At 33.5% G+C, this 23,086-nt stretch overlaps 2 protein-coding genes across 2 annotated transcripts; both read left to right on the top strand.

Moving 5' to 3' along the window:
• Window positions 1-2,070: 2,070 nt before the first annotated feature.
• On the top strand, window positions 2,071-5,417 carry LOC132712782 (putative neuropeptide Y receptor type 6). The gene is made up of 2 exons (XM_060695220.1): window positions 2,071-2,294; window positions 4,009-5,417. Exon 2 carries the CDS (start codon window positions 4,033-4,035, stop codon window positions 5,275-5,277), a length of 1,245 nt encoding a protein of 414 aa, XP_060551203.1. The 5' UTR covers window positions 2,071-2,294; window positions 4,009-4,032; the 3' UTR covers window positions 5,278-5,417.
• A 4,112-nt stretch (window positions 5,418-9,529) lies between these two features.
• On the top strand, window positions 9,530-21,268 carry LOC132712783 (uncharacterized). The gene is made up of 2 exons (XM_060695221.1): window positions 9,530-9,956; window positions 17,321-21,268. Exon 2 carries the CDS (start codon window positions 17,349-17,351, stop codon window positions 19,560-19,562), a length of 2,214 nt encoding a protein of 737 aa, XP_060551204.1. The 5' UTR covers window positions 9,530-9,956; window positions 17,321-17,348; the 3' UTR covers window positions 19,563-21,268.
• Window positions 21,269-23,086: the final 1,818 nt, after the last annotated feature.

The following is a 23,086-nucleotide window of genomic DNA, read 5'->3' on the forward strand; positions in this document are numbered from 1 at the left end:
GCCTTTGTGGGTCAGGTTGCAGTAAAAAACGCGTAAGGTGTTCCATTTTGCCACAACTTTTATTCTTGTTACGTCGAGACCATATAAATATATGAAAATACCAAATTGATTTAAAAAGACAATGTTTTTATATATGCTTTTGAATAAATACTATAAGCATTATCCGCTTTCCCCATCGAATACAGGTTTGATTGTATATAAGTCGCCAATTAGATGTACCTTTGTTGCATTTTAGTTTATACATATTTGTTCACTGAAACAGAATGAAAATCAAATTCCTAACATTGTATTTTAAAATGTTTTATTCATTGAACCAAATGTTTCTATTTTATCGAGATAGGTTCTAATTTGCCCCTTAGGCGAGGCAATTAATTGCCCAATAGGAGGGGCATGCAATTGCCCCAAAAGCGTGGCATCTAATTGCCCCAGAGACAGCACATCCAATTGTCCCATAGGCGGGGCATCCGATTGCACCATTGGCGGAGCATTAAATTTAAACAGGAACAATTCATTTGGTGGCAGCTTCTAGATCAATAGAATAGTATATCTAAAAATTACATCAAAATAAAGTACATTTACTATCCTGAAATTATACAACAGTGCCAATAGAATACCTATCCAGAAAAGCATGTATGAATGAGCGTTTGCAAACTTTCTAAATAAATGTTTCGTTTCGCCTGTTCTACTCTGTTTCAGTAAATAAATTTAAAGAAAACATTATTTTTAAAAGGAAGCATAGCGTGTACATGAATGATATCTTCCATTATTGTATATGTCTTACATGCATGTATAATGAATCTAGTCACTTGTTTTTCTACGTGTCCATAAAGTTTAATTTTCATGTTAATTTGCGTTGTTGTTTGAGACGGTAAAAGTTGACCTAGTTATTTATCTGCTTAATTATAAAAAAATCACATATATGTTGTTTTTTGCAGGAAGTTTTTTTAAGGAGATCTTATGTTTTGTTACAAATATAGCATCATTTGATAATAAAGTCATCATGAAAAACTGAAAACTAAATTGACCTTTTATATTTTCCCCAAATGATAAATAACGTTATATCGGTCGTCTTGTCAATAGATACAACATACAAAGAGAAGAAACTCCAATGCACGACAAATATTGTTCAAATCTATTATTTCCCTTGTACAAGGAAAGTGTTCTATGGGTCATATTTTCGCATACGAAAACACAAAAATATAACAAAGTAACCACGGGGCGCAGGAGGAAGTCACCACTACTCTGTCTTGTTTATGCATAGCGCCCCGCGGAGCGTAAGTACGATAAAAATGGTCACTTTGAAGCGGTTCTGAATCTACTGACATTATCTATTTTCCAAGACAGAAAAATAGCTTCGCAAGTAAATGACACATTTCTTAATCCATGACATCCTTGTCCGTCTTTCAATCTGGACGCGACCATTTACTATACCTATTGTTAAGTGCGTTTCATAAACGTTTCTGCTATGTGCTAACACGTGACAGAACGCATCGAAACCACTTACTAACGAATGTAATTGAAATAAAACGCACACGTGCAGCACCATTTCTACATCTGCAGCACTGGACAAAAATACTACATGTAAATAAATATTGTTGTAATCACTCTTTGACACTGAAATGACTCACACATAAAATCATTGTTTTTTGTTTGTTTGTTTTTTCAAGATACACACTGTTTTAAGTGATACGAGTCTTATGGTTTCGCATTACTCTCTCAAAATAGTCTCCTTAAAAAGATATTGCATCTAGTGTTAACTCTGTGAGACATATTTTGTTCTTACATACAAAACAAACAATTTTTCCTCTATTTCTTTCACAATATAAAGGCATGTGAAAAACGCACTTTGAATTTCGTTCGAAAAAGTGCTAGCAACGTATTTTATAAAAGAAGCACGGTTATAAAGCATGAAATATACATGTATTTTCTTTTATAGTAATGAATTGACTTATTCCTATGAAATAAACTTGTTATGTTACATATCATGACGTACTTTGTGCAAATCAAAGAAATAAAGTTCTGTTCTTTATCTTTACAGAAAGTTATTGTGTGATTTACGTACATGTATATGTTGGTTGTGATAATGTTCTTACACTATGTTTATAATTAAACAAGGAAAATAAATACTTGTTAAATCAAACAAGACATGTGATAAAAAGACATGGACATTGTTGTTATTTAAACACACGAAATTCTGTATACTTTCAAGACATGGAAGTTATAATATTGTCATTATTTATACAAACGTAATTCTGAATATTTTCATTTAGTTGGTTTTTAATCGATTGAAACAGGTACGATTTAATTTTTTTGATTGCTTATTATAGTGTACATCTCTTTTAAGTCAGAATCGATTGTATTTATTAATACATGAATGAAGGGATCACGATCACGGCAGTAAGCCACATCAAATTTACCAGAGCACAGTTCAGTCACGCACCAGACTATCCACCATTTTACCAGTACTAGTTGCCTTCACTTCCGCAAGGAACTTCTGTACATGCCAGAGCAGAGGTAGCGTGCAAATGACCGTAGAAAGGATTGACCAATCACAAATAAGGTGACCTACACCGTCCGGGAATCGAACATGGGTCGCCCGATTCACAGTATGGGTTAAAGTGCATTTGTTACTATTAAGAACCGGAGTTTAAAATATTAAAACAAAAATCTGATTTATTATGTTTTATGTTCCAAGAAATGGTAGGAAAAAAGAAACTTGTTTCAACAGTCAAATATTATGGAAAATAACTTTAACTTGAGTTTCAAAAAGAAATGTCGCTCTTAAGTATATTGTAAGTAAAGTAGGCTAATTTAAAGCGTCAACTTTGTTTATATCCGCCAATGTATGTATATGTTAGTGTTCATCCGTGCTGTTTTACAGAAATTAGAAATTTCGACGGGAGCGATAGCGACCGGAGAATGTTTCTAATTTCTGTAGAACAGCTACGGATGAATACTTACATATTAAGTGTCAAACTTTATTTGGCCTCATTAATATTCACTTTATTACGTCACTACCAGTCAACTTTATTGAATAATTACCTGAACGGTGGGTTTAAATTTGACCTTATAAATATGCATGGTTTACGTCACTACGCATGAAGTTGCGTTTCGGTTGGGAATATGGAGGACGACATAATATGGCTGAGTTTTCATGTGCTCGATATGGAAACATTTATTTTCGGTAGACAGTTTTGGAAAATACGTTTCGTGACCTCGTGTTAACACATGACATTTAGTGTATTCATGTATAAATCATATCAGATATTAGCTACTGAGTATCAATTGTCTAACTCAATAAAAGTGTTTGTTGAAAATAAATGTTTCCATATCGAGCACATGAAAACTCATAAACGCAACTTCATGCGTAGTGACGTAAATCATGCATATTTATAAGGTCAATCTAAACCCACCATTCAGGTATAATAAAGCGGACTGGTAGTGACGTAATATAGTGAATATTAATGAGGCCAAATAAAGTTTGACACTAAATATGTTAGTATTCATCCGTAACTGTTCTACAGATATTAGAAACATTCTCCGGTCGCTATTGCTCCCGTCGAAGTTTCTAATTTCTGTAGAACAGCACGGATGAACACTAACATAATTATACTTATAACATTTCCTACATTCGTAACAAAAAATATGAATTGACTTTTTGTATTGGTTTAAACTTTTACACGTGCGGAATCTTTTTCGGCATATATATCCTTTATCAATAAATGCACAATTAATGTAGATTGACCTTTTGACGTCATTTTTTATTAATTTATATTTAAAAGCGGCCCACAAAAGCGCATGAGCAAAATTTATGCAAATAACTATTTTCTATGAATCACTATGAAAAATATTAGTCGAATATGAACGGTATCCGACATAGTATCGACTTCTGTTCTTCTATGAACATTAACGCACAGAATTTTTAAGAAATACACCGTTTTCATTGGATGACAAATAAAGTTGGACACTAAATATAATTATATATGTTAATTACTTTATTTCTGCTAGGTTATATTTCCGGTTCCGGTAAAGATGGTGGCATTGCTGGATGATTCGCAAAATGAAACATTCCATCGTCTGCTGCCTGTTATCGTCTGCATGGCCGTCGTCGGCGCTGTTGGGATTATTGGCAACATTCTTACCATCGTTTTCTATGCGTCTAAGTCCAAACGATCAACGTCAACTTTACAGATAACTTGCCTAGCAGTGGTGGACTTGATCGTCTGTATAATGATAGTCCCCAACATCATAGAGATGGTGGTGAACGTAAAGTATAACCAAGATGTGTTTTGTAAGTTGACGCATGTTTTTGGGTTGTGGGCGATTGCAACCTCTTGTTTTATCTTATGGATTATTGCAATTGACAGATACAGAAAAATATGTAAACCATTTGCTAAACAGATTACTGTGAAAACGACAAAATTCGCAATCACTGTTATAGTTATAGGCTCTTTTTTGCTGTCTGTTCGAAATTTTGTAAACTTCTCAACAGTCGAAGTAAATGTCACTTTGCCGGTCAGCAACGAAACAACGATAGGTTGTTACTGTACAACAAGAGGGGATGCAGGATACAATATCAGTGTGACTGTATTCTATGCTATTGATTTCTTATTCGTCATGGTTTGTTTGATATCAATTATTGTAACATACTCACATATTATCATTACTCTTCTAAAACTAAAGCGTTCAAAGAACGCGTCCAATCAACATAGACGTGACATCACGTGGTCACGTCCAAACGCCACCGGAACCGGAAACTGTGTCAATGAGGAGTCTGATAACAGCTTTGGCATGACGACTTTTAAAAGTGAATCTCATATATCTGATAGTGACGCGGGAAATAATTCTAATGTGATTGCGGCAAAGGCGTCCGTATGTGACGGTCATCCAGCTGTGACAATCGGAAATGACCAAACGTTTCATAACACCAGTCTACGAAGAACTATACAGAAAAAGAACTTCCGGAAACGGAAACGACGCCGCAAGATCGGCGCGAGCAGCGCTTCTGAAAGAAATCTGACATTTATGATGCTAGCGGTGTCTCTTCTCTTTGTGGCGTGTTTCTTTCCATTTTTTGTGGTAAAGATAATCTTGAGACTCGTGTTAAAGACAGGAGAAGAGATCGAGCTGAATGTGGGAATCCAGTTCGCGCTTAGACTGGTTTATATGAACAGTGTTTTCAATCCAATTGTTTACTGTTTCTTTAACCCACAATTCAGACGTTATATAAAGGGTTTGTTTCTTAAATGTTTTAGATGCCAAAAACAGACTGCATAGTCTTTCTTCTTTGATTGTACAAAAAAATTGTTTCCGGATTAACGTCACGTTTAGATTAGCGTATAGTTAAACGGACATAGCGTCATTTGTTACTTTATACGTCATTTTTTCTGAAGACGACAAAACGTCCAAATCTAAATAAAAGCGTTTGTTTTTTTTGAACTGATTATATATACAATGTATATATCATACAATGTATATATCATTAAAAGAAATAGACAATCCTTGAATCAATGTCCTTTACTGATTTTGAAATAACCGAGTTGGTATTTGTTGGTCCTGTAAAGATAAAGATAAATACGCAAAAGGTGATAAAAACGCGGAAAATGTCGATTATTTTATTTCTTACATAAAATAAGGAAGTATAATATAAAAAGCAGTGATTTTTTTCTCCTTCATTTAAAAGTTTAATACTTGTTTAATCTTTTCCGGAAGTTTACACTTAAAAAACAACGATCAAGTCTTTATAAGTATGGTATACAAGCGGAAAAAAGCAAGAACCAGGATAAACTCCTTTTCACCCAGAGATTGATATTGCGACCCAAGAAATCTATCTCCGTGATTCGCTTTATGATAGTACAGCACCACCTTTGCGGAGAAACAACCTTTTGGAGGCAAACCCATTGGTTGTTGCTTAAAAGTGTTGCTGTTAGAAAGGTTAAATTCATTCTTATGTTTGTTCGTGTTTGTTTGTTTGTTTTTTTGTTTTTTTTCGGGGGGGGGGGGGGGCGAGATTCGCTTCTGCCGTTGCTCTACGAAGTGGTAAAACCTAATCTTTTCTGACGACAGCAGTTTAATGGTTAAAGTTATACAAGTGCAAAATTAGTTAGTACAGACTGAGTAACCTTTGTACCTCATTGTACCTACCCATTATAGGTAGGTTTTTGGTTTGTTGCTGAGTGTTGAGACAGAGAGGTTAAATTTATTATGAAGTCTTACTTCTTACTTTTAGAACGATGAATACTGTTGTTGTAAAGAGATGAGTGTTATATAGAAGGCTATTCTGCATATGTTTCACTGTATTTTTTATTCCTAAATTTCAGGTTTGTATATTTGTTTGTTTCTTTAAGGCGCATCAACACAGTTAAGGTTATTTTGCGCCGAAACAGGAAAGATGATTTTGGCTAGCTCCTGTGTTACAAACTTAAAGCAAAACCAGTGATCAAAACCACCTCACCTGCTGGAGCTAAAAAATGGATAGATTCGAAACCTCTAAACCCATTTCGTCGCCTCTTACGATCACACAAGGAAAAACGTGGCTGCAATGTTTAATGCATCAACCCTAACAGGCAACCCCTCCATCACAAGGGGACTTCAAATTCAAAGAATTTAAAGAATCTAAAAGTACTGTTTGTTGTCAACCAAAACTTGGATAACTATAGCGTGACCTTAAGGTATCGCGGCATACCTTTTTGATATACATATTTTCCTGCTTTATGTAAAATGCTTTTCTTATAATTTATTATGGTCAAACTTAGTGAGTATTGCTATACGGCATATTTTAAATGTAAAATAAACATTTTTGAGTACACACAGAGAAGATATGATCACTTTTAAACTATACACACTCTAGGTATATACAGTATGAATACAAAGTGTCATTAAAAACCTGACTGTTTTTAAGAAAGGCGTTTTTGCTCGTAGTCTTATGTAGACGTCGACGTAATCGTGGTTGCAGCCTGAACGAAAAAATAAATTAATACAATCAACATTTTGGTTATCTAACAAAAAAGAACTACACATGTATACGGGGATATGCAGCATCTTAACGTATACGGCTAAGAGTATTCGGTGTAAGCTGTATACGGTATTACAGTACTCGGTGTAAGCTGTATACGGTATTACAGTACTCGGTGTAAGCTGTATACGGTATTACAGTCAATGTATACAGCTCCCGCATAGGCTATATACGTTGTGCGCTGTATCAAGTTCTTTAATGCAAAACAGATCTTTTCTTTTCATATAAGTACATGAACATTTGAACTAAAATATTTTTAATACCCCTGAAATGAAAACATTGTGAATATAGCTGTATCACAACAACAACAACAAAACACGTGATTCTGATTGCCTTAAAGTGAATTGGTCTATGGTGGACGGTTTGTAATACCATGAATGATTAAGCTGATATTAATTATCATAAAAATTATGTGACAAGAAAACATAAAAACATTATAATTATAATGGAAGTTTATGGTAATTAAACATGAAAAAAGAAAGGTTTATTCAGCATTTGTTGATTTTCAAAAGGCATTTGACCTTGTCTACAGAAATGGTATTTGGTATAAAATGATAACTTATGGAATTTCTTGTAAGATTATCAAAATATTTCAAAGTATGTATAATAGTGTTAAATTATGTGTTCGAGCTTCTGGGTCACTAACTGATTATTTTGATAGCTATATGGACGTTAAACAGGGAGAACCCCTTTCTCCTCTTCTATTTATATTTTTCGTCAATGATATGAATGATTTTATGGAGAATGAAGCAATTGATGTTTTTACTCTAGATGAATTGCAGATATTTTTGTTATTATTTGCCGATGATACTGTTTTATTTTCTTATATACACATGAAGGTTTACAATTACTTCTTAACAAATTAAACCAATACTGTACTGAATGGGGACTTACTGTTAATATTGATAAGACTGCCACAATGGTTTTTAAAACCGGTAACAGGAATGATAACGTTGAGTTCTTTTATAATAATGAAAAAATTAAGGTTGTACAAAAATTTACATATTTAGGTGTCACATTATCAGCAAATGGAAGCTACTATCAAACTCAAAAGGTATTGTCCCATCAAGCGACAAAGGCATTGTATTCACTGAATTCTCTTTTTGATGTAGTTAATCTTGATGTTACGGAAAAAATTAAACTTTTTGAATCAATGGTTTTACCAATATTGACATATGGATGTGAAATCTGGGGTTTTCATAATAGCCCAGACATAGAGCGCGTTTATCTTAAGTTCCTTAAACAGATTTTAGAAGTTCGTCAACAAACAACAAATATTGCCGATTATGGAGAATTGGGTAAATTTCCATTATCAGTCATTCGTAATATCAGAATAATAAAATTTTGGTCTAGAATTAGGAAAACCCAAGGTACACTTATGTATAAAATTATGTATTTAAAAGACCAGAATGATAATTTAGTCAATGCCTGGACATTAAATGTAAAACGTTTGTTAAATTCGCTTGGTTTACAATATTTGTGGGATCCAAACTTAGTATTAAATAATTCTCAATTAAATAGTATTATACAACGTATTAAAGATCAAAATATGCAAAATTGGTATGCTGAACTGCGTGTATCTAGAAAATTAGAAGTTTATAAAGAAATTAAAACTGATTTTGGTTATGAAAAATATCTTAGTATTATAACAAATGATAAACATAGAAAATCCCTTTCAAGATTTAGATGTTCGGCTCATAGATTAGCTATAGAGGAAGGTCGCTTCAGAAATATAGATAGAAACAATAGATTATGTGTGAAATGTAATATGAAAGTGGTTGAAAATGAGTATCATCTGTTATTGATATGTCCATATTATTCTGATTTAAGAGCACTTTATTTACCAAGATACTATTATACTTGGCCAAATATAAACAAATTTAAAAGTATAATGACTGCTTCTTCTAAAAACGTTATTATAAAATTAGCTAAATATATTCACTTATCATTTGAAAAAAGAAATACTGTCTAGTTTTCTGTTAATATTTTTTTCTTTATTTCCAAACAATATTAATTTGAAAATCAATGTTGTTCTTTGTGTTTCACTGTTATTTGCCTGTAATTATATAGCTATGTTAAATCCATCACCATACTTTTCTGTACTTAAATATTATGTATGTTTTGTACATGTATTTATTACAAAATTTGTAATTGTATATGCAATGTTTTATGTTAAATTATAAACCGCCATTCATATAACTTGGCGATGAACGTGTAAAATGTTTATGCCAATAAACTATTTGACTTGACCTGACTTGGTAAGTGTGAGGTACATGATCCGATTATAATTATATCTAATACATTTATATAGCAGAAAATAGATTTTTCTATTACATTTTTTATCATAAAATATTTGATAAGAATATCTATATGATAAGTTCTACTATACAAAAATAGAAAATATGCCAATCAAATTATTAACTACACTATAACTTTATCCATATGCTACAATTTTGAGTTGTAAGTTATATGACCCGTTGTATGTTCTACGTCGCTATACTAAGGGCTCTATATGGTACATATTACCGGAGTGTCATGTTTTCTTTTGCTTAACATAATATCCGTTAAAGTTTGGGTACATGATATGTTAAGGACTGGACAGCAACTAGTTCGTACAAGGAAAATACGTTACCCACGCGTCGCCATGTGTTTTAATCGGTTGACAACAACACTGAACAGACACCGGCAGACCTACTGCCTAGACTTTCTCGAATTGGGTAGACGATTATTATTTACCGTCCAATTACCGAATATTGTACATTTTGACAGAGGTGCAACACTTCTTAATAAACATATTACGCATAATACGTGTTCACCTTGGGGTATGAAACAAGGTGTTTATTGCTCCCCTTCGTTATTTAACTCAGAGTTGTGCGCGAATTACTTTCATTTGCGGAAAATCACATTAAGACGATCGTAATGCCACATTAACCCGATTAAGGTAAGCTTTTTATCGAATTTTATTCATGTTTAATTATAGTTGTATATATTTTTTTAAATAAAATCGTACGCCTCGAACACTAAAAGAATTTGTTTTTTATAAAAAAGAAAAAAAGCTGATTAGATGTTTCGTATTACGGTAGTTTAGTACATGGTCTTTCAAATAGAATATTTGAAAGACCCTGTTTAGTAGTTTTCATTTGAAGTTACGGAAAACTGTTTATTAGGTATATTAAACATTTCTAAGCGTTCATAAGTTGTTTGCATATTTTATTTAAAGGGTGTTTATCTCACAGATAAGCAATATGTTTACAAACGTATTATATTTTTTAGCATAAACTGAGTTTTACAAGAAAGCAATTTATAAATAATGAATAAGAATGATTCAAATCTGTAGCCCTCGTAGTTTCCAAAGTTCAGAGATGGTCGGCTAATAGACCAGTTAAATATGATTGAGGCTCGCTCTATCAACCCCCACCGACCCGGGAGGTAGCAGGGTACCATTTTATGTCTATATGCGGTATTTTCAATTTAAATTATGAATTAAACGTTATTAACATTAATACTCGATCAAATCAAAATATTATCTCACTAATTTGTTTTATTCCCTCGTGACCTTCGTGAGGCTTACTGTGTCTTTCGGAGATCTTCGGCTATGCTCATCGGTACTGGAATAATCCGAAGTTGTACGAGAATTTCGGTTTATGCTCGTAATTTGCCTAAACAGGAAATGGAAATTTTAGACAATAGTGAAGAAAATCTATTGTTTTTCTGATAAAAAAAAACTAGCCAAGGCCGCTTGATATATGAATGGAAAGCAACTTGTTTACAATGAATGAATATGTCATGATTTTAAACAAACGGAAACGCAAATATGATATTGTTTTGTGACTTCATTTAACTTCCGGTTAAATAGCTAGTGTATTGAATAGTGAATCAATGGGAAACAAAGTAAATTAAGGTTGTGGTTTCATTGAAGTTTCATATTGTTCGCATTTCTTACAACTTGATGAAACACCTTCCTGGAAATGATTATGTGTGTGTGACCGACTTTTCTTAATTCAATTGTTTACATTCAAACGTGTGAATATATAAGCTTCCGCATTTCGAATCATATCTAAAAATAAATTAAAGATTCACGGCAATATGAATTTAAAATAAAATTTAATGACCCATTTAAGCAGCACCATGCAAGATTCATATTAGTTTTCATGAAAATTTTGAAAATGTATTACAACAAATAAAGTATTGTCATCTTAACAATGTAGCTTGCACATTGTTTTGGCACTTTAAATCCACTTAAATTGCCAAATAAAGGACAAAATATGCAAAAATAATGTTTACTGTGTTACTCATGCGATAGAAATTTCTCCAAAATCAGTCTTTTATTGCATTTAACACGTACATTTGTACTTGTAAATCATAACTTGTATTTTACTCTTCTTAAAATCTTACTTCATTTTTCTTAAAGTTGATTTTTCCTGAAATATTTGGCTCGTCTTGAGGCATACAGCTATAAGAATAAAAAAAAATATTTAAAATCTCTATATCGTTGGTGCATGCCTTGTTAACAATTTTTAGAAATGTTACACATTGACTATGCTTTATTTGCGTTTTTGCATTTAGTGCATGCAGATACAGTGAGTTGGCATTTTGTATAGAAGTTAATGTAGAAAAAATACCGTTTTGTTTACATTTTGATTTTTTTAATCATAAATTATTTCCTTTAGGTGATAAACATGTTTTTACATGTTCTAAACTCATTATTACAACATAATTAAAATGCTTACAGAAAGAATAAAATGGCTTAATGTGCCTTTAATGTTTAGCAAGAAATCGATGCATCCGTTAAAATATTAAAGTCACCCATATTCTTCGCCGCGATATTGGCTGAAAAAATAAGCCATCCCGGAACACTGATATTTTTTTTTCAAAATGTCAGGGTGTAGATTTCTTCAATCATGTATATGTATGCCTTTAAACATATCTTTTTTAAGGTCAAAGTCTTTATTTTGTACCTTATTTACAGTAAAAAGACAAAGTTCAACGCTTGTTTTTTTCTCATTTCCGAATTAAAGAAACGCATTAAAAATATGTAACACACTGTCATATTCTTACAACACGTGTACATAATTGTAACAGTGACATTATGACATGACATATAAACACTAATTAGAGTAAACGGACACGCGCCTTAAACCTGCCAGTATTAATTACCTCCCTTTATGTAATTGACAGGTTCATTATGAATGACGTATTAATTGAGAATCAATTTAGGGAATGCTGTTAAAAGTAATAAAATATCTAATGCTATGTCTAGACCATAAAATGATAAATTATTATTGTATTTTTTTTATTTCTAGATATAACCTTGTAATTGAAAAATATACAAAACTTGATGCGATGATACTTTGAACTACTAATTTTTTGATTACTTTCTTTCGAATATAATTTTTATCTTAAATATATAGACAATTATGAATAAAGTTGTGACAATTTTATAGGATTTGGAAAAATTATTCTGAGTAAGTATTTTTCATAACACATGACAAAATGATTTAATTTTCTTTAACGTTTCTGCATTTAATTTCCCACTATTATTTTTCTTTCATTATATTTTATGTATTTTATTTATAGACATTTGTCATGGGTAAGTTTCATTTTAGAGTTTACATTGACATCACGAGAAATGTCATTTTATCAAGTTCATAAAGATTTTAAACTGAGATGAGAATGTACATTCATTTCAATTGATATGAAATAAGATTGAATGAGCCGCGTCATGACAAAACCAACATAATGGGCTTGCGACCAGCATGGATCCAGACCAGCCTGCGCATCCGCGCAGTCTGATCAGGATCCATGCTGTTCGCTGACCAACCCTATTGCAAGTAGAGAAACTGATAGCGAACAGCATGGATCCTGATCAGACTGCGCGGATGCGCAGGCTAGTCTGGATCCATGCTGGTCGCAAACCCATTATGTTGGTTTTGTCATGACGCGGCTCAAATAAGATTTCTAAGTATCCCACTTAATTGATACAGAAACAATCAGGGTCAAGATCAACTGACAGTAATTGTTCTTGGTACTTTTGTGTGTGAAAGTTCTGATAGTACGTTGTATATTTAAATTTATGATAACACGAACGTTAATCAAATGATAACTTATAAATATTGAATTAATGATAACACGAATTTTATTAATGATAATAAAAGAATTATAAAAACATTAAAATTTTTAACTAAATAATAATATCAATGTTAATTTTATGATAGCATGAATGTTGAATTAATGATAACATAAATTTTATCTTAATGGTAATACAATTTCCAAAGATCATATATCTATATGAAGTAGTCGCAAATGTTTTAGTCAAATGTAAGAGTGACTTATTCAATAATTCTGTTCGTTTCAAAGTTCATCAGTTTAATATTTTCAAACAAGTAAATGGTAAAAATTCTCTTCATTTTATTTCATTATGTATTGATGAGTTGTGTAACTAATGAAGCTAGATTTTTCAGGCATACACTTGATCAACAGGCATTAATGTAATGACAACATGAACGTGACTTTAATGGCAACATGAACATTACATGTAATTTAATGACAACCTAATCGTTTTAACTTAATGATAACATTAACGTTTTTGATAACATAAACGGTATTGTAATAATCATTATTTCATGCATTATTTTTGCTCTACCGTTGATCAAGTTTTTAACAAAATTATTGGCCTTCTGAACAACATCAAAAACAAAAGCAACAGTAAATTCAAATGACATGATTGTCATTCTTAGACAATAATCTTATTTATTCAATTTCTATTTACGTAATCAATTAGTAACCTACTATACATAATCATAATTATCATATCATTACAAAACGACACGGTTACAGTGAAATTGATAATACAATTTTAAAAACCGTTGAAACGTTTTTATCATTTTTATAATTATTATCATTATTTATGGTGGCATATTTCTGCCACCAGATAACCATATAACTAACTAGTTAATTAAGAGGTTAACTAGTTACGTAACTACTTAACCTCTTAATTAACTAGTTAGTTATCAGGTTAACTAGTTACGTAACTAGTTAACCTCTTAATTAATTAGTTAGGTATCAGGTTAACTAGTTACGTAACTAGTTAACCTCTTAATTAACTAGTTAGTTATCAGGTTAACCAGTTACGTAACTAGTTAACATCTTAATTAACTAGTTAGGTATCAGGTTAACTAGTTACGTTACTAGTTAACCTCTTAATCAACTAGTTAGTTATCAGGCTATCTGGTGGCAGAAATATGCCACCATAATTATTATTATGATTTATTTTTATACCTATTTTTAAAAGACGTCAGAGAATATTTCAATTGAGTCAGAGCGGATAATTATCGTATGGATTGATTTTTTAAAAAAAAATTGGTGATCAGACGAAGTGTTGGCATAAAATCACAATAATTTTTCTTCATAAATAACTCTTATAATACTGCCTTGTATTATGAAGTGTTTCGAAACTACTTGCGTACTCGAAGGGGGAAAAACAACAAAAGAAATTAAACTTCCGGCACTTATAACCATAATATAGAATTTATTGATGCAGTACTTGACTTTCTGCAAATGATACTTTCAATGTGAAAACTATTTGCACTTTCATAAACTTTATAATAATAAGAAATATGTGTACGAAAGTGTATTTCTGTTCTATTTTTCTTTTGATTTTATACTGTAAAACACTCACATTTCGCGGCATCGCATTCATTGAGTGAGGATTTAATTTAACTAACCTTTGTGGTCGTGCAATTTAACCCTTATCACGCTAACTATCTCTATTTCAAATTAATTTTAATCAAATTTCAATCTTGAACTTTTGATGTTTTTAGGGAATTTTTCAAAATATATACGATGCGACTTTAATTTTAAAGATCCTGTAACGCATTTTTTTTATGGTTTTATATCATAAATATAATGTTCAAATGAAGATTTATCACTATTGTAAGTTCCAAAAAGCATTATTTTAAAGATATTACCGAATTTACATTTCATGTTATTAAAAGGAGGTAATTAGAAATTTATTTTCTATGAAGTCTAAGTCAATTTTTTCAATAAGAAATGAATGCATATATTTTAATGATTACATATAATGTGGACAAATATTTGCAGTACATATTTTACAAATTCTTCGATGATTGAAAATTGTTTTAGAAGCATAATTATATACATATATAAAATTTCACTTAAGTGCACTGAAAAGAAAATACAAATTATTTCAACGTACACATATGTATTTGCTGCGAGATGGCTTTTGTCCGCCCTGTTATTTCACGGGAGGGCTTTTGTCTCACGGGAGGGCTTTTGTCCACCTTGTCCTTTTTTGACGGGAGTGCTTTTGTCCGTTACGGCTTTTGTCCCACACCCTTTGACGGGACGACACGGATGTGACAGCTTATCTTGGTCTGTACTGGTCGAATTGTTAGATTCATAGATTGCTGCGACCTGCGTAAATGTTACCTGCAGTATTTGTGTGGTTTAAATAATTCACGGTATTGACAATTGTTTATGAAGTTCTAAGTGATCAAGTATGAACATTTATTTATCTGCTATATAAATGATATGTATAATTATGTAATATCGGATCATATATCTCACACTTGCCAATAACTAACATATATGAGCCGCGTCACGACAAAACCAACATAATGGGTTTGCGACCTATGTTGGTTTTGTCGTGACGCGGCTCATATAATTCTTTAGTATGTCTGATACTAACTAAAATTAAACATAATTTTTTAATGTAAAACAGACATTTCATTATAGACAAGTTCATTTTAACATTGTACCAGTTTTGAAGTTTGGATTAAGGAAATGTAACAGAACATTATAACATGCACTTTGTTAATAACAAGACAAAAGGTCTAAAAAAAGATAAAAGATAAAATACCTAAAATTGCGGTCTCACTTACTCCCGGGAGAGCCCAGGACCATTCCGGTGAGTTACCGGGATTATCCGGGACGATCCGGGGTGAAATTATTGTTGCAGTCGCACTAACCCCGGCAGCACTACGGTAATTCTTAACTTACCACCCATTATGCGCTCCGGTCCATGCCGGTGCTTCCCCGGTCGTTCCCGGATGACGCCGGAAGAGCTCCGGTTGACCCGGGCAGAGCCCCGGTTGATCCAGGCAGAGCCCAGGACGATCCAGGCAGAGCCCCGGTGGATTGAAAACGCGCGGAAATGATTACATTGATACATAATTTTTATTTAATAAAATATCTATTGTTCCAGAATAGTAATTCATGATGATTTTCTGAAAAATCCTTATGCAAGACTGGATAGAAGGGAAATGGGAGGGGTTTTAATACAGACAAGTGCAATCATCGCAAATTGTCGTGATTCTTTTGAAATGAACCGGGCTTTGCCGGGGCTCTGCCGGGATCAACCATATCTCCATCGTCATCCTCCGGGGCTCTGCCGGCATCCTCCGGGGCACTGTCGGCATTCACCGGGGCTCTACCGTAGCTCTACCGGCTATATCATAACCCGGCTCATCCCCGGTTTGTGCCGGCAGAGCAACGGTGCTACCCCGGTGTAACCCTGGTCGTTCCCAGCAGAGCTAAGGATGAAGCCGGCAAAGCTATACTTCCCGGATCATCCCGGACCACCCTGATGATATCAAATATTTTATTCCATCCGGGGTCGAATGCCGGATCTTCCCGGATCATCCCGGACGTTGCCGGCAGAGTTACGGATGTACCCCGGTTGTTCCCGGTCGTATCCGGATCACCCCGGACGTCTACCGGGGCTCAAAATAACAATTTTAAGTGGACATATTCAGCGTTAATTGATTTCCTGTAACCAATTCGGATCTTGATATTAAGACTTGCTTTTCTATTAAAATGTATACTAGGGGAGCAATGGGGATGTGGTAAAATAGGAGTCTGTCTCGTTGGTTCGAGCCTTGCTAGGATCAATATCATGTTTCCTCATTAAACACAAGTACTTAGTTTAGTTTAAATTAATTTATTTCAATTTGTTGGTGTTGGAATCTATGAGCTTATTTAAACACTCTCAAATTCATTTCTGTAACCAACCAGTACTAAGCAATGAGTGTAAAGTTTCTTGTTCGTGGAAAGATCGGTTTCTCTATCGGAATTTGAACCCACGCGACTAGCAATTCCTAGTCGTAAACCACTCAGTCACATCGCCACTTTTACTTGTTAGTCGTAGACAGTGCACATATGCATGAGGGTGGTTCAGACAACAATATTTATAAGCTTTCCTTACCAACTTAGATATAAATATATACTTCTAATACTAAAATACATCCAATGTTAAATTAACTTTGATAATGTTTTATTTATTTTCAGTGAATCAAGTGGTGACTTCATAATAAAGATGGCGTTGATTGGGCTTGTCTTTCTTACAACAGTTCTTCAGTGCATTACAGCAACAGATATACCACTACCTATTCCACCACCTTTCAACCCAAGACGTATGGGCTTTCCGCGTGGACCTGTTGGTTTGATAAGACACGGTCCAACAAGGCATTTAGGCCCAATATTTCCACCGAGGCTGCATCATCCAATGAACAAGATTTGGCTAAAGAAATTTGATCCTCGTGTTGGTTCTTGGATTAAAGTTCAAAAAGAAAAACCCAATGTTATTAGACCACAACTACGTCGTCACTTTATGAGGAAGGCAAAGATAAATAAAATGATGCGGTTAGGAAAATTTGCTCGAATGAACATTGTGAGGGGCGGATTACTTGCTGGACATGGTCCAAGACGAGCATACCAAAACTATAACAGAAAACCTAAGAGAATGATTAAAATGCGTCCTGGAATGGGATCAACCGGTTTTCTAAGACAAGGAATTGTCGGACGATCGCATTCCCCAACAAACATTTTTAGTATCAGCAGACGGCCATTACTACAAAGGACAAAAATGTTTCAGGGGAGGTTTGAACATGATAATGACTTTATCGAGGATTTTAAATTTGATGACCATAAAGACACTATGGCAATCCAAAATTCTTTTGGAAGTCGGTTTAATGCGGGATTCAGAACTAACAATCAGCAAACAGACACTGATATAGGCGTAGCAGGTGTTGGTGCCGTGCGTCCACAATTTGGTGGAACTCAAAAAATAGTTGACCAGCCGAGCAATCCACCCATGAATGGAAATGTTGCTGGTTTTCAACAAAAGGGTTATTATCACGAGAAAAACAATGTTCCTAAATACGATATGGAAACAGTAGGGTTGTTAGGTCCACAACCAAGGGTATTAAATCCAGCTCATAAAATAAAAAGTAGTGTCAATAAAGCTATTCACGAATCATTTGACCGAAAAAGTCAAGGTCCTTTTGTAGGAATGACAGGAATGGGGGATGTTCATTTCGACAGGATGCAGCAAGACGTTAACTTACAATTCCCCACCATTAGCGGCACCATGAATACAGGTATATTAGGAGGCCAGCAAAATGGTTTCACTACACATTCTGGCGGTATAACACGTCCGATGCCCCAAGTAACAGGTTCGATGCCCCAAGGTATAGGTCCGATGCCCCAAGTCCCGTTACCTGCTGATAGGACACTAGACCCTCCTATTAACCCTAACGCAGTCGGTGACATTGGATTTCCAAGAACCGGAATCGCTACTTTTACAGTTGACAATAGAGTTCCAGATGGTCTATTGCATGATCATGACTTCCACGATGTAGAAAATCTAGATAGATTTGACGACAAAGATGACCATTCGACTAATGAGCTTGATGATCTTAATGAGAGATTGCATCATGAAAGGACATTCGATCTTGACGACCATAGAGATTTCGATGACCGGTTAGATGATCGGCTTAGTGTAGACGACAGACATCACAATTCATTTCCACAAATACCACAGGTTCAGAACGGAAGACACGATTTCTTAAACATGCCTCATATTGCCCAAGCTAATGACAGATTTGATGAACAAGATAAGGGATTCGAATTTGATAATGGGCACCATGGACACGATGATAGCCATCGTCATGGACATGATGACAGCCCTATTGATGGTTTAGAGCTTCTTGGGTCCAGTAGATGGAGTGATATCATTTCAGAATTAACAAACGCTGCCTCGCATAATCAAATATTTGATCAAGTTCCACGTGAAAGCATTCCCGTATTTCCAGTCAATCCACACTCGTCTGCAGGGCCAAGCGTTTCCGGTGAACGTGACATGTTTGGAGATGGGAAAGACGACATGGGACCTGGTACACTAGCACTACTCGGCATTGACCCCAGAAATGTTGCTACAGATGACATGCATCCACCGCCATTTACAATACCTCAAACATTTGAAACTGTGCATAAAAAGAATTCAGTAAATTCTATAACGACTGCGGAAACTGTAGTGGTTACCAAAAATGATGATTCCGTAACGACGGTTGTAACAAAGCAACCAGTGGAAATCAACAAAGGGACAGAATCAAAGCCAACCACTACCGGTTCACATGGACCAAGTCCAACGCTTGACATTTCGAACGCAGCCAAGCAGTTGGCAATGTTTGGTGCGTTGGACAATTTGGAATTTGGAAATGACAGTTTTGACGAAGACCTTAAACTTTAAATAGCTTTAAAGAAATGATATCATTTTAATGTGATACGACACAAAAGTACTCAAAATGTCTTTTTCTGTGATTTTTGTCTCTCAGTTGAGAGTGTGTTAAGAAAGACAATATTGGAAATATGACCGGCAAGAAAGACAATATTGGGAATATGACCGGCAATCCGACCTCAGTAGTGTTGGTTTGACCTACACTCAGAACAAAATATGATGAAGATTGTTTGTCCATGAGTAAAAAGGTCATATATTTTTCGTTGTGTTATTGTTTTTTAATTCTAAATTTTTTAACATGACATTTTCTTGTTAAGTTTATTAATGGTATTGTCTGCATTTACATAGTCATAATTTGTATAAAAAATGACATTACATATGTTAAATGATTTATCAAATTAAGAGGAAATGGCAGCAAAATACACAGCTGTTTCGTATTTTTATACCATATGAAATTGAAATTTAAACAGGAAACTAAAACATTTCCCCATTAGTTTATAATTATATAAAAAAAATCTCAATTATTTTAACACGTGTATAAATAGTTTTAAGTACTTGTTCAAGTGTGTATTATTGGTTGACGATATTGTGGCAATCTGTACAACAGTATATTGGTTCACGATATTTTGGCAATGTGTAATATTGGTAGACGATAATTTGGAAATGTGTAATATTGGTTGACGATATTGTGGCAATTGCTTGACGATATTGTGGCATTTTGAGTATATGGTTCACGATAGTGCGGCAATGTGTGCAGATGGTTCACGATATTGTGGTAATGTGTATAATTGTTTCACAATATTGTTGCAATGTGTATAACCGGATCTAGATATTTTGGCAATATGTATAATTGGTTCACGATAGTTTGGCAATGTGTACGATTTGTTAACGATATTGTGGCAATATGTATAATTTTATGATATTGCCAATGTATATTACTGTTTCACAATATTTTGGGGTGTATAATTGATGCATGATATCATCGCAAAGTGTATATTAATTGGTTCATGATATCATCGCAGAGCGTATAATTGATTCATGACATCATGGCATACTGTATAATTATTTCATGATATCACCGGATAGTGTATAAGTGTCATATATTATCGCAGACCGATTATAATTGTTTCATGATATCATGACATAGTGTATAATTGTTTCAAGATATCATGACATGGTGTATAATTGTTTTATGATATCATGACATGGTGTAAAATTGTTTTATGATATCATCGCAGAGTGTATTTTTGATTCATGTTACCATGTCATAGTGTATAAATGTTTCATGATATCATGTCATAGTGTATAATTAATTTCATGATATCATGACAATGCGTATAATGTATATATATTGTATTACAGATTACAGAGTATGCGATTGTTTCACATAATTGTGACAGTGCGATATGTGTAAATGTTTCAAGATATATTATGATAGAATGTACAATGCTTTTAAGATATCAATGTGTATTCTTAGTTAACGACATAACACCAGAGACTAGAATTGTTTCATGATATAAGCCGCGTCATGACAAAACCAACATAATGCGTTTACGACCAGCATGGATCCAGACCAGCCTGCGCATCCGCGCAGTCTGATCAGGATCCATGCTGTTCGCTTACAAACCCTATAGCAAGTAGAGAAACTGATAGCGAACAGCATGGATCCTGATCAAACTGCGCGAATGCGCAGGCTGGTCTGGATCCATGCTGGTCGCAAACACACTATGTTGGTTTTGTCGTGACATTATCCTAACAGAGTGTGTAATTGTTTCACAATTTTGTATACGTGTATAATTTGTTTAACGATATTTCATAACAGGTGTATATTGTGTTTTTGTGTATAACGAAGCAGTTTGGAAGAAAATATTTCAACATGGATAGTGATGTATCTAAGGAAAAAAAATTATTAACCTAAATTATGGGCTTTAATTGCATTAATTTGCTTCAGATCCTTTAAATAAAGTTTGTCCATACAGTGATGAATACACATAGAGTAAGAGAATAAGGTAAATATGAGTAAATAAATTTTTAAAAGTTAAACGTTCACATCTACTTGTAGAATAATTATGCTGGTAAATAGATATGCTTCCGAATTTATGAGCTACACGATTTTTTTTTCGAAATAACTTACTTTTTTATTTCATATAAAATGCACTTTATCAAGTAACATGTGAACGTGGTATTTTAATTCAATTTAATGCCAATTTATCTGAAAGTATATGTACATAACTCTTTCTTGTCTGTCATACTATCCGAATATACCTATAGTTATAATATTAAAAGAGTGATACGTATTGTTGTAATTTTGCATGTTCGTTTTACTCTCATGGTAGGACCTATGTCTCATTTTATTGTAAATATATAATATATAGAGGATATTTCATATTTTTTTATAATTACATGATTTATTTTCTCTATTTTGACATTACAATTTGAAAGACTTCCCCTTAATGTTTGTATATTGGTTGAATTTAGGAGAAAGTAGTCCGGCAAGACAATTGTGAAAATACGGAAAATTAGTTTCACTGCAGTCAAAAAATATAATTTTACAGTGAAAATACGGAAAATGATTAATTGTTTTGCAATGAATTGTATCTCACTGAAGTAAATTCCAATACGCCATCGTTATTTACAACAGGTTGTTGTCTTTATTCAGAGGCTACAGAAACGTTTATTTTAAATCTTTTTGTTTTGTTTACTTCCTTGTTATTTGATTATTTGTATATAAATTTAAATAAAATGCTATACTTAATTTCTTATTTCATAGTCCATCGATTTTCAAAATATCTGAATACACTTATCTCCGAAGAAGAAGACAAATTATAGTGACTTTGAATTTATTATAAGTCTTTCCACTCTAAATATCTTAAATGGACATGTCCGTTATGCAGTCTGGACAAAACCATTTATCATTTATGGGTAATATTTCCGAAAGAGTGCAGACCACGATGCGCGAGCCTATCTTGGTCTGCACTGGTCGGATAGGTAGAATATGTTGCCTCCTACAGGCTAAGGTTTCTTTGGTTAGATAAATGAATTTAATATTCACAATCACAATAACAGACCGACCTTACAAGAGTAAAAATGTCTATATCCCACGTACCCCAAACCAATACTTGCACACGTACGGATAAAAAGGACAACTTGAATCAGAAAAAAAAATCTTCAAATAATGAAACGCTCCAATCGCAAATTTTTGGCCCTTTCTGTCAGTCTTCGGATATAATGAATATTTGCAGAGGACGTTCCGAAAACGCTTAACATGAAAATGGCGAAAAAAATAATGTAAAACGGATTGTAAAATTGAGTTTAACCAATCGACAACTCAAAGCAACTTTCAGTATTGTAGCCCTACAACAGCTGTTGGAAATTTTGTTGGAATTTATAATACTCATACTTCAAACATCCACTTAGAAATGTATGTTTTATATTGAACAAGTCACTAAAAAGTCGGCTGCTTTGTTGTTTTCAATGTAATTCATTTGATTTTTTATTGATGTTATACATTCAATTTTATTCTCATCCAAACTCTC

Source organism: Ruditapes philippinarum, unplaced genomic scaffold (assembly GCF_026571515.1).
Source record: "Ruditapes philippinarum isolate M1 unplaced genomic scaffold, ASM2657151v2 ctg14348_1_1_1_1, whole genome shotgun sequence".
Classification (NCBI taxonomy): Eukaryota; Metazoa; Mollusca; class Bivalvia; order Venerida; family Veneridae; genus Ruditapes; species Ruditapes philippinarum.

Coding starts and splice junctions, on each gene's coding strand:
- LOC132712783 (XM_060695221.1), top strand. CDS start 17,349: ATGGCGTTGATTGGGCTTGTCTTTCTTACAACAGTTCTTCAGTGCATT.
- LOC132712782 (XM_060695220.1), top strand. CDS start 4,033: ATGGTGGCATTGCTGGATGATTCGCAAAATGAAACATTCCATCGTCTG.